Raw genomic sequence first — 11,794 nt, forward strand, 5'->3', positions numbered from 1 at the left:
GTAAAACTTGCAAATCTTAGAACCAAGGAAACCATCTTAAGGGCAGTTGGGGGAAGAGATTCCTTATGTACAGAGGGAGGAACAACAGAATAATGTCAGACCTATCCACAGAGACCTGGCAAGCCAGAAAGGGCTGGCAAGACATATTCAGAGTACTAAACAAGAAGAACATGCAGCCAAGAATACTTTATCCGGCAAGGCTGTCATTTAGAATGGATGGAGAGATGCAGAACTTCCAAGACCAGCAGAAACTGAAAGAATATGTGACCACTAAGCCGGCCCTGCAAGAAATATTAAGGGGGGTTCTATAAAAAGAGACCCCAAGAGTGATATAGAACAGAAATTCACAGGGACAATCTACAAAAACAAGGTCTTCACAGGCAACGTGATGACAATAAATTCATATCTTTCAATAATCACTCTCAACGTGAACGGCCTAAATGCTCCCATAGAACAGCAAGGGTTACAGATTGGATAAAAAGACAGGACCCCTCCATATGCTGTCTACAAGAGACTAATTTTGAACCTAAAGGTACATCCAGACTGAAAGTGAAGGGATGGAGATCCATCTTCCATGCCAACCGACCTCAAAAGAAAGCTGGGGTAACAATTCTTATATCAGACAAATTAGATTTTAAACTAAAGACTGTAGTTAGAGACGCAGAAGGACTCTATATCATTCTTAAAGGGTCTATCCAACAAGAAGATCTAACAATTGTAAATATCGATGCCCCCAACATGGGAGCAGCCATCTACATAAGCCAACTGTTAACCAAAATAGTCATATTGATAACAATACATTAATTGTAGGAGACCTCAATACTCCACTCTCAGCAATAGACAGATCATCTAAGCAGAAAATCAACAAAGAACCAAGAGCTTTGAATGATACACTGGACCAGATGGACCTCATAGATATATACAGAACACTCCACCCTAAAACAACAGAATACTCATTCTTCTCAAGTGCACATGAAACTTTCTCCAGAATAGACCACATACTGGGTCACAAATCAGGTCTCAATTGATACCAAAAGGCTGAGATTATTCCCTGCGTATTCTCAGACCATAATGCTTTAAAACTGGAACTCAATTGCAAGAAAAAATTTGGAAGAAATTCAAACACTTGGAAGCTAAAGACCACTCTGCTCAAGAATGTTTGGGTCAGGGCACCTGGGTGGCTCAGTCGTTAAGCATCTGCCTTTGGCTCAGGTCATGATCCCAGGGTCCTGGGATCGAGCCCCGCATAGGGGTCCCTGCTCTGCAAGAAGCCTGCTTCTCCCTCTCCCACTCCCCCTGCTTGTGTTCCCTCTCTCGCTGTGTCTCTCTCTGTCAAATAAATAAAATCTTTTTTAAAAAAAAGTTTGGGTCAACCAGGAAATCAAAGAAGAACTTAAACAATTCATGGAAATCAATGAGAACAAAAACACATCAGTCCAAAACCTATAAGATACTGCAAAGGTGGTCCTAAGGGGGAAATACAAGCCTCACTCAAAAAAGTAGAAAAATCCTGAATTCACCAACTAACTTTACACCTTAAAGAACCAGAGAAAAAGCAATAAACAATGCCTGAGCCATGCATTAGAAGAGAAATAATGAAGATTAGAGCAGAGATCAATGAATTAGAAACCAGAAACAGAGTAGATCAGATCAACGAAACTAGAAGCTGGTTCTTTGAAAGAATTAGTAAGATCAATAAACCAAAATTAAAGAAAAAAGATCGATAAACCACTGGCCAGACTTATCCAAAAGAAAAGAGAAAGGACGCAAATTAATAAAATTATGAATGAAAGGGGAGAGATCACGACTAACACCAAGGAAATAGAAACAATTATTAGAAATTATTATCAACAACTATATGCCAATAAATTGAGCAACCTGGGTGAAATGGATGCCTTCCTGGAAACCTATAAACTCCCAAGACTGAAACAGGAAGAAACTGACAACCTGAATAGGCCAATAACCAGTAACGAGATTGAAGCAGTGATCAAAAACCTCCCAAAAAACAAGAGTCCAGGGCCTAATGGATTCCCTGGGGAATTCTACCAAACATTCAAGAAGAAATAATACCTTTTTTTCTGAAGCTGTTTCAAAAAGTAGAAACAGAAGGAAAGCTTCCAAACTCATTCTATGAGGCCAGCATTACCTTAAATCCCCAAACCAGGCAAAGACCCCATCAAAAAGGAGAATTTCAGACCGATATCCCTGATAAATATGGTTTCCAAAATTCTCAACAAAATCCTAGCTAATAGGATCCAACTGTACATTAAAAGGATCATCCATCACGACCAAGTGGGATTTATCCCTGGGATGCAAGGGTGGTTCAACATTCGCAAATCAATCAATGTGACAGAACACATTTATAAAAGGAGAAGAAACATATGGTCCTCTCAATTGATGCGGAAAAAGCATTTGACAAAATACAGCATCCTTTCCTGATTAAAACTCTTCAGAGTATAGGGATAGAGGGAATATTCCTCAAGTTCATAAAATCCATCTATAAAAAACCCACAGCAAATATCATTCTCAATGGGGAAAAGCTGAGAAAAAAGCTTAAGTTCCTTAAGATCAGGAACACGTCAAGGATGCCCCCTCTCGCCACTATCGTTCAACATAGTACCAGAAGTCCTAGCAACAGCAATCGGACAACAAAAAGAAATAAAAGGTATTCAAATTGGCAAAGAAGAAGTCACAGTCTCTCTCTTCACAGATGACATGATACTTTATGTGGAAAATCCAAAAGACTCCACCCCCAAATTACTAGAACTCATACAGCAATCCAGTAATGTGGCAGGATACAAAATCAATGCAGAGAAATCAGTTGCTTTCTTATACACTAACAATGCAACTGTAGAAAGAGAAATTAGAGAAATTATTCCATTTTTTTCTTTTTTCAAATTTTTATTTAAATTCTAGTTAGTATACAGTGCAGTATTAGTTTCAGGAGTAGAATTCAGTGATTCATCACTTACATACAACACCTGGTGCTCATTACAATAAGTGCCCTCCTTAATGCCCATCACCCGTCTAGCCCATCCCCACCCTCTTCCCTCCATCAACCCTGAGTTTGTTCTCTATCGTTAAGAGTCTCTTATGATTTGTTCCCTTCTATTTATTTCCCCCCTCCCATATGTTCATCTGTTTTGTTTCTTAAATTCCACATATGAGTGAAATCATATGGTATTTGTCTTTCTCTACCTGACTTATTTCACTGAGGGAAGCATGTTTTGGCAGGGGTTACATTTTTAAAGAAATCAAAAGGAAATGAGAGAGTGTCTAGCAATTTCAAGGATTGGTCTTGGACTCTTCAGCCTCCAGAACTGTGAGAAAATAAAATGTTTGTTGTTTAAGCCACCTAGTCTATGGTATTTTTGTTATAGCAGCCCAAATGGACTAAGGTAATATTCTACAGTACTCAGGTACCTGAGAGCAAGTTAGAATACTGCATTGTGTGTTAACTACTTCATTTTTGCAGTAGTCATCAGGGATCTGGACCCTTGAAAAGTCTTAGAGGTTTATGCTGATCAACTTAAGGAGCTTATCCCATTCCACTCTTATATTCAGGGCAACGGCAATTGCTGAGTGAGAAGCTCTCTCCCCAGCACTCTTCTCAGAGCCTTAGCTACCTCCTTATTCCGTAGAGTATAAATCAAAGGATTCAGCTTGGGTATAATGATGCTATAGAACACGAAACCAACTTTATCTTGCAATGGGGTGTGCTGGGACCTGGGCCTCATATATGAGAAGATGCAGGCACCAAACCAGAAGGAAACCACAATGAGGTGAGAGCTACAAGTAGCAAAGGCATTTCTCTTACTCCCAGCTGAACCCATCTGCACTGTGGAGGATAAAGGCAGAGGATGTAGAAACCAGCAAAATGGGGAGGAGGAGAGGCAGGACGCTGCTGATGTACACTGTGGTCTCATGAACAGTGATGTCTCCACACACCAACTTCACAACAGCTGGAAACTCACAGTAGAAGTGGTGGATTTTTCGAGACCCACAGAAAGGGAAGTGCATCAAGATCACTGTGTGAATTAGAGAGTTTGTGGATGCTCCCAACCACGACGTGACAGCCATCATCTGTCCCACCTTTCTGTTGATGAGAACAGTATAACGAAGTGGATGACAAATGGCAACACAGCGGGTCATAGGGCATGAGAGCTAAGAGAAGACACTCAGCACCACCCAGAGACAAATAGAGGAAGTGCTGGGCGGCACAACCCACAAAGGAGATGGTCTTCTTGCCAGATGGGTAGTTGGTAGCCATCTTCGGGATGGTTGTGGAGACATGCATCAGATCCATGAGGGCGAGCTGGCTGAGCAGGAAGTACATGGGTGTATGAAGCTGGGCATCAGCACAGATGAGAATAGTGAGCATGTTGCCACTCGCTGCAATAAGGAAGACCACTATGGCTAAGGAGAAAAGGAAAAGGTGGATGAGAGAGTCATCAAAGAGGCCTTCAAGGATGAAGTCTGCCAGAGAGGTCTGATTCCTCTGCCACATCTCCCCTTTCTCAGTGTCTGGGGAAAGAGGAAGTAGAGATGAAGTGCGATTTCAGAAAAAAACAGAGTTTAGCACACCTGACAGTAAGCACCTTCTGATCTACCAAAGAATTTGTGAAGAGAGTTTTTTTCTATTTCTGATTCTTCAACAGCGCTAATTATTGAAATAACTTAAAAAAAAAGACCTTCAAATCTCTGCACAAACATGATAACTCTGAAATTCCAGAATATCTAGATTCTATTAAGTGCCAAATTTCGAAACAAGAGTCTCTCCTCATTAAGGAAGAAAAAAATATATATATACACTAAATTTTATATATATTAGATATATACTATTTTATAAGTATATATGTGTATAATTTTATAAGTACAAATGTATATACATATACACTTAATGAATTGTTCAGAAACTTGGCCTTACACAATTGTGAAAGCAGTTAAGAAAACTGGTTAAGCAGTCTATATAAGGCTCTCACCTTTGTGTCTGATGGTGGAACTTGAAGTCCATTGGGCAAGTGGTAAGGAAGGGAAAATGGATATAAAGTGCATTAGATCATGAGCAGGCAGGAACCCACAAGCATGAGCTATAATAACCCCACAAAGGCAGACTGAAACCCATGTTAGTTCTTGTTGACTCTGGAATTGGTGGTATGGTTATTGTGCAGAAACTGGGGTCCTTCCTAGTGAAGCTAACCATGCACACCTGGCCCAGAAGTCAGAGAAGCTAAAGGAGGATCCAGGGGGAGGTAGAGCAACCGCAGGTCCAGTTGCTACTTCACACCAATGAGATAAGTCAGCAGATCAGCAACAACATATGTAAACTACAAAATGGCTCCTTCCCTTCTGCCCTTTAAATCTCCCTTGGAATCTCTCCTATGGCCTACTTTCTCCAGAAATACACAAAAATGGAAATTCTGAGAAATGTAGCTCACCCTAGCCAAGCTGACACATTACAAGACCACCAGAGCCCATCCCCTGTTGGTCTGACATTCATTCACATCTCCTTAAGCCAACAAACACAACAATGTCATCCTTCTGCCTAACATAACTATCCTGCATACAACCAAAAATGTGTGAAATATTCATATAATATTCATATAAAATATTATATACATATTTGTATAAAATATATTCATATAAAACAATACCCATTACACAAAATAAGTCATCCTATCTAAGTGCCAACCCATTCTGTGGACAGCACTCTTTCAGTCACTCCTGTTCATGCCAATGGACTCACAAGCAAAGTGGCCAGAGCCGGAGGGATGGAGGCTACACATGAGCTGAGCAACATGGACCTCCACTCAACAAGACCAGTCTAGCTACAGCCACTGCTGGATGCCCAGTCAGCCAACAACAGAGACCAACACAGAGTCCCTGATATGGCAGCATTCACCAGGGGAATCAGCCAACTACTTGGTGGCAGACTGATTATGTTGGACGGCTTCCATTGTGGAAGACATTACTTTGTTCTTACTGGAATAGACACTTACTTTGGATATGGTTTTGACTTCCTTTCCTACTGTGCTACTGCCACAACTACCATCTATGGACTTACAGAATGCTTTCCTCAGCATAAAGTTATTCCAAGAAGCATTGCTTCTGACTAAGGAACTTCTTTCACAATACATGAAGTGTGGGATTGGGCCCATGCTCATGGAATCTAATGGTTTTACCATATTCTCCATCATCCTGAAACAACTGACTTGATAGAACGGTAGAACAGCCTTTTGAAGACTCAGTTACAGCAACAGCTAGTTGACAATACCTCCCATTGCTGGAGCAATGTCTTCCAGAATGTGCTATATGCTCTAAATCTGTAGCTATGGTGCTGTTTCTCCCATCACAAGGGTTCACAGGACCAGGAATCAAGAGGTGGAAATGGGAGTGAGTCCTCTCACTATAATGTCTATAACTATGATCCACCAGCAAAATTTTTGCTTCCTGTCCCTGCACTTTTAGCCTTTGCTGGTTTAGCGGTCTTAGGCCCAAAGGGAGTTCATCCACCAGGTAACACAACGATTCCATTTACCGAGAGTTGAGACTGCCACCCTGCCACTTTGGGCTCCTCATATCACTGAATCAACAAGCAGAAGAGATTATTCTACTGGTTTTGTGTGATTGATCCTGACTGGTAAGGAGAAACTGAGTTGCTACTATACCATGGGGATGAGGATGAGCATGTCAGGAATGTAGGATATTTTCTAGGGTACCTCTCTGGACTCAAATGTCCTGTGAAAGAAGTCAGTGGAAAGCTACAACAACCCAATTCAGACAGGACTGCTAATGGCCCAGATTCTTCAGGAATGAAGGTTTGGGTCACTCCACAGTCAAGGAACCATGACCAACTGTGGACAAAGGGAATATGAAATGAAAAGTAAAAGAAGACAGTTATAAACACCTGCCATGACCATGAGAGCAGCTGCAGAAATAAAAAGTGTAATAGTTATAGGCATTTCTTCCTTATTTTGATATGAACATTTTGTATATGTTATATTACCCATATGTTTTGGTTTTCTTCCCCTTGGTCATCCCTTTTTCTAACATCAGATATATTAACATAGTTAACTTCAATCAGTATTTAAATTATGGGATATAAAAGGAGTGTAAATGAGATAGTAGAATGAATTTCGTATCAAGGTAAAAAGGGGATTTTGTGTCCTCTTATGGGGAAATGCTTGGTGTGTTTTATATCCTCTTCTTAGCAAAAGGTTAATATGTTTTTGGTTGTATATGGGATAGGTGTATCATGTTAGGTGGAAGAGTAATTTGGTATTGCCTTTATTTGGAGATTAAATATGGTTTAAAGAGTTGTGTAAAGGTGCCAAGTGGACACATAACAAAACCACCATATTTATATAGCTGAACACAAATAAGAGATATGTCCTGGGTAGACCTGAGAGCCTTCAAATCAGACTGATAAAACTAGGGTTATGACATTTAATCTGCCAGATTTTCCAGTCAGCCCTTTATGTAATTCTTACGTGAATACGGATCCTAATGATAGCTTGGTCGCCATGGTGAAGCCCAACTCAATAATAGTCCAAATTGATCCCCAGAATATCCACACCCCATCCCTCTTTGTGTTTTTCCTCCCCAACATTTTCCTAGATTTTCATGCATTCCAGATTATCTACTTAAATTTTAAAGCAGATAACTCAACTGAATGTGTTCTTCAGAGTATAACTTGACCAGTAAGAAAGAGATCCCATTTATTATTCTCTCTCCCCATATTAATGCAGCCTAGGATTATCTTTTTGGCCACCACCTCCTATTGCTATTGCAAACTTAGTCTCTTGTGGACTAAGAGCCCAACTTTCTCCATGCTCCCTCCAATCATTCCAACCCAATCAAAACACCCACATATTTTGCTTTTACTTAGGTATCCATACTCTCCCCTATCTCCTTCCTCCTCAGTTTCCAGCTTTCTCTGTAAGGCTCCATAGTGTAAGCTTTTCCATCACCTGATTCATGTCTCCCTTCTTCTCTTAGGCAAATTTCCTGATAATTTCCCGTTCTGATTTGTAGCCCTCACGTGACTTTTTCTTCGGCCTTCTCTGGCAACTTTCTACATGGACCGACTGAATATCATCCTGTGACTAAAGAGATGAGGAAATAAGCTGACAATGCTAGAGGATGCCCTAGCTTCTAATAAAGGTTTCCTAGACACCTCAAGCCCCAGTATTAGCTTACCTGGCATTCCCTCTGCAGAGACTTGTGGGCAGAACAAGTATAGAAGTGGAATGGAGAGCGCTGAATAGGTCCACACTGACTCACACACTGGCTACTGATCATTCAAACAGGTCTTTCCTGAGGTGTTCATCAGACTTCCTTGTCTGATTCTGAAAATCTCCATTTACTGGTGGAATGTATTTTCCTACACAGTCACCATTGTTGACACTAATTACCCTAGTGACTGAGTATCACCAGGAGCAATAATAACTGTAATTCTATAATGCTCTTGTAATCTGTGCTCAGATTTTGAACTCCAGTAGTACACATCAGGACAGATTAAGTAACTAAACTTCTTTAACCTGTACCAGTGGGGCCTTTGAATCATGCATATGCTTCCTCTGCCTCTAAACATATATCTGAGCCACTGCTCATCCCAAAATGGCAATGCAAGCTTGGGCAATAAGAATTTGCATTAATGTGACCTGATTAAGAAGCTACATTAAATACTAGTTTAATCATCAGTGAGCCCAGAGTCTAAAGAAAATCTGTTTTGGATTTTCTCCTATTTTTAATCACTTAAGGCACTCTCTTCTTAGCTTTATACCTTCTTTCCTGATTAATAAAATAAGAAAAAAAATAAAAATAAGAATTTTTTCTAGCACTGGCATTTTTAGAATAAGCCCCTTCTTAACTACATGAACGATTCTTCAGCAGGAATCACAGGGGTTAGAATAAGGATAAACTTGACCTGACATGGACCAATCTTGAGGACAGAGGAGCACCATCTGTGAGAAACAGAACATCCCCCTAACCCAGGAGACCTATGATGTCAGCTGAGGCAAACTGAGGACACCAAATATATGGCATCAGGGATCCCAACCCAGAGGACACATCGTGAATCTCTTCTGGAAACCATTACTCAAGATGCCAATTAGACTTGTCACATGCATCGAGATAAGCATTCCCAAAAGGCTTTGCTTGAAGTTTGCTTGTAGGGGTCAGGGGAATGAGCTCTTTTGAGGAGTGTTAGTCTGAAGATAACATGGGAATGTCTTCTCCAAGGGCCAATTAACCATAGAGTCAAATAATCCTTAGAGTCCTGGCTTGTTTTTCATCTTAGAACCCAGATCTCTCCAGCCCCTTTCCATCCAACCCTTTTGAGAGCACAGTCTGGGAATGATCTGGTCCCTATTTGCCCACGACACACTTTAGAGGGTTTCCCCATGTGCCATATCATAGAAAAGAAATCAGGGAATGGAGGCAGGCAGTTACCACTAGTCTTTCCCACCCTGACTGGGCCGAACTCCAATTTTACAGACTACATTAATACGTGAAGAGATTTCAGATGCAGAAGTTAAAAAAGAAAATGACATATCTATACATCTCTTTGAGTAGATGCAGTGTATCATTACTTTCTTCAAAACCTACTGTTGGGGCACCTGGCTGGCTCAGTCACTAGAACATGTGACTCTTGACCTCACGGTCGTAAGTTTGAGCCCCACATTGGGTGTAGAGATTACTTAAAAATAATTAAAAAAAAAAAAACCTGTCCAGTACTTTTACCTGGTACTCTCACTCACCAGAATGTAATCTCTCTCTAAGCAAGGCAGCTATACCATTTATATAATTCATTAATTTATCTGAAGAATATTTGATGAGCATCTGCTGTGTCCCAAGCCCTGTATTGGGTAGCATGTGTACAGTGATTAACATGCAAGCATAGTCCCTTTCCTCATGGGACTTACAGATAAAGCAAATAAATAAATATATCATGTTGGACTAAGAGTTTGCACTAATCAATACTCTTGTGACAATACTCAAGTGACATAAAACAAAACTTATACTATCTTAAGGGTATGGAATCATAGCAATGAATGGGATAGAACTGATCTCAGAATCAGCTAGATTCAGTAACATGAATAATGCGTCTTCTTTTCCCATCTTTCATCTTGGCTTTGGCTCTCCATGTTGATATTCTCAGGCATTTTTTTTTTAAGATTTTATTTATTTGAGAGAGAGCACGAGAGGGAAGAGGGTCAGAGGGAGAAGCAGACTCCCCGCTGAGCAGGGTGCCTGACACAGGACTCGATCCCGGGACGGCAGGATCATGACCTGAGCTGAAGGCAGTCGCCTAACCAGCTGAGCCACCCAGGCGCCCTCAGGCATTTTTATACAGAGAGTATACATATACCTACATACATACTCTGATGCTATACCTAGAGCTTCACATCCAATGCTCCACTACCTCCAATTCAGAAAACTCCAGGGAAAAACCTGTTCAACAGTTTAGCCTGGTGGCCACCCCTTGGAGCAATCACGTGTGCCAGAGCCTGAAGTCAAATAATGGACTTGCCTGGGACAGGTGCCCACCTCTTGCAGGGGTTGGAGAAGTAGGGTGGTAATGGAACCACCGGAATCACATGGATCTGGAGCAAAGTGGTATCACAAAGAAACTGTGGTTGTGAAGGTGTGACTTGAACAGAAGTAGGAAAAGAGGCCATAAAGGACAAAACAGTGCATGCCCCCCTACTGAAGCGTGATAAAGAAGAATTCACTATGCCAGAGTAAAGCAGGGAGGCCACTATGTAGACTGGGTCACAAGGGAAAGCCTCTTTAAAGAAGTGGCATCAGGGCAGCTTGGGGGTGGCTCAGTCAGTTAAGCATCCAACTTGTGATTTCGACTCTGGTCGTGATCTCATGGGTCGTGAGATCCAGCCCTGTGTGGGGCTCTGCACTCAGCGGGGAGTCTGCTTGAGATTCTCTGTCTCCCTCTGCCCCTACCGCCACTCAGGCACACTCGCTCTCTTTCTCAAATACATAAATCTTTAAAAAAAAAAAAAAAAAGTGGCCCCTAGGCTAAGATCTCTGAATCAGGGTAAGGGTTACCCAGGTAATCAAAAGCAAAAAGAGGTCCAGATAAAGGCAAAGACACGCAAAACCCATGAGTTGAGACCATTCATGGTGTACCTGAAGAGCTGAAAGGAAGCCAAAGTGACAAGGAGGTACAGTGAGGAGAGGTAGGAAATGACATCAGGGAAGTAAGCATGAATCCAAAAAGAGAAAAAACAGATTTTTTTTTGTTCTAAAAATAGAAGATTTTATTCAGAGTTTTTAGAAAGCTTCTTAACAAGATAAAACTTACCTGTTTTAAAGGTCACACTAGATGATGCATAAGGGTGGACATACACCAGTGGATAAGAACAGAGGCAGGGTGGCCATTTATGAGGCTGTTCCTCTATTCCAAGGAGAAGCAATAGTGCTTTGGCCTAAGATTGTAGCAGGGAATAATTTCAAGATATTTTAGGAGGGTGCCATTAACATAACCTGATGATTTATTTAATGTGGGAGTTGAGCATAAGGGACTCCCACAATAGAAGATTAACAAAACTGCTTTTTAAAACAGGTTTAAGGATATCATGTAAAATTATTAATGAGAGAAACTACTAGGACAAAAATAGAGGACAACTTTCTTAAATTTCAGAACTATTTAAAAAGTAGATATATGTATAAAGATTTAAATAAGAGCAGAAGACATACGACTACAGTGTGACAGAATTCAGGACAAAGATAGCTGGGCTATTAATAAATGTAAACAGACTTCCCCAGTTATTAA

The 11,794-nt window shown here is 40.8% G+C and overlaps 1 protein-coding gene across 1 annotated transcript; it reads right to left on the reverse strand.

Moving 5' to 3' along the window:
• Positions 1-2,513: 2,513 nt before the first annotated feature.
• On the reverse strand, positions 2,514-6,230 carry OR2AE1 (olfactory receptor family 2 subfamily AE member 1). Its single transcript, XM_025864692.2, is given in 3 exon segments — positions 2,514-3,837; positions 3,839-4,146; positions 4,148-6,230. Coding segments are annotated over 3 exon segments (945 nt in total). The 5' UTR covers positions 4,508-6,230; the 3' UTR covers positions 2,514-3,560.
• Positions 6,231-11,794: the final 5,564 nt, after the last annotated feature.

Source organism: Callorhinus ursinus, unplaced genomic scaffold, assembly GCF_003265705.2.
Source record: "Callorhinus ursinus isolate GAN/ISIS: 27379988/994484 unplaced genomic scaffold, GSC_fseal_2.0 scaffold55, whole genome shotgun sequence".
NCBI lineage: Eukaryota > Metazoa > Chordata > Mammalia > Carnivora > Otariidae > Callorhinus > Callorhinus ursinus.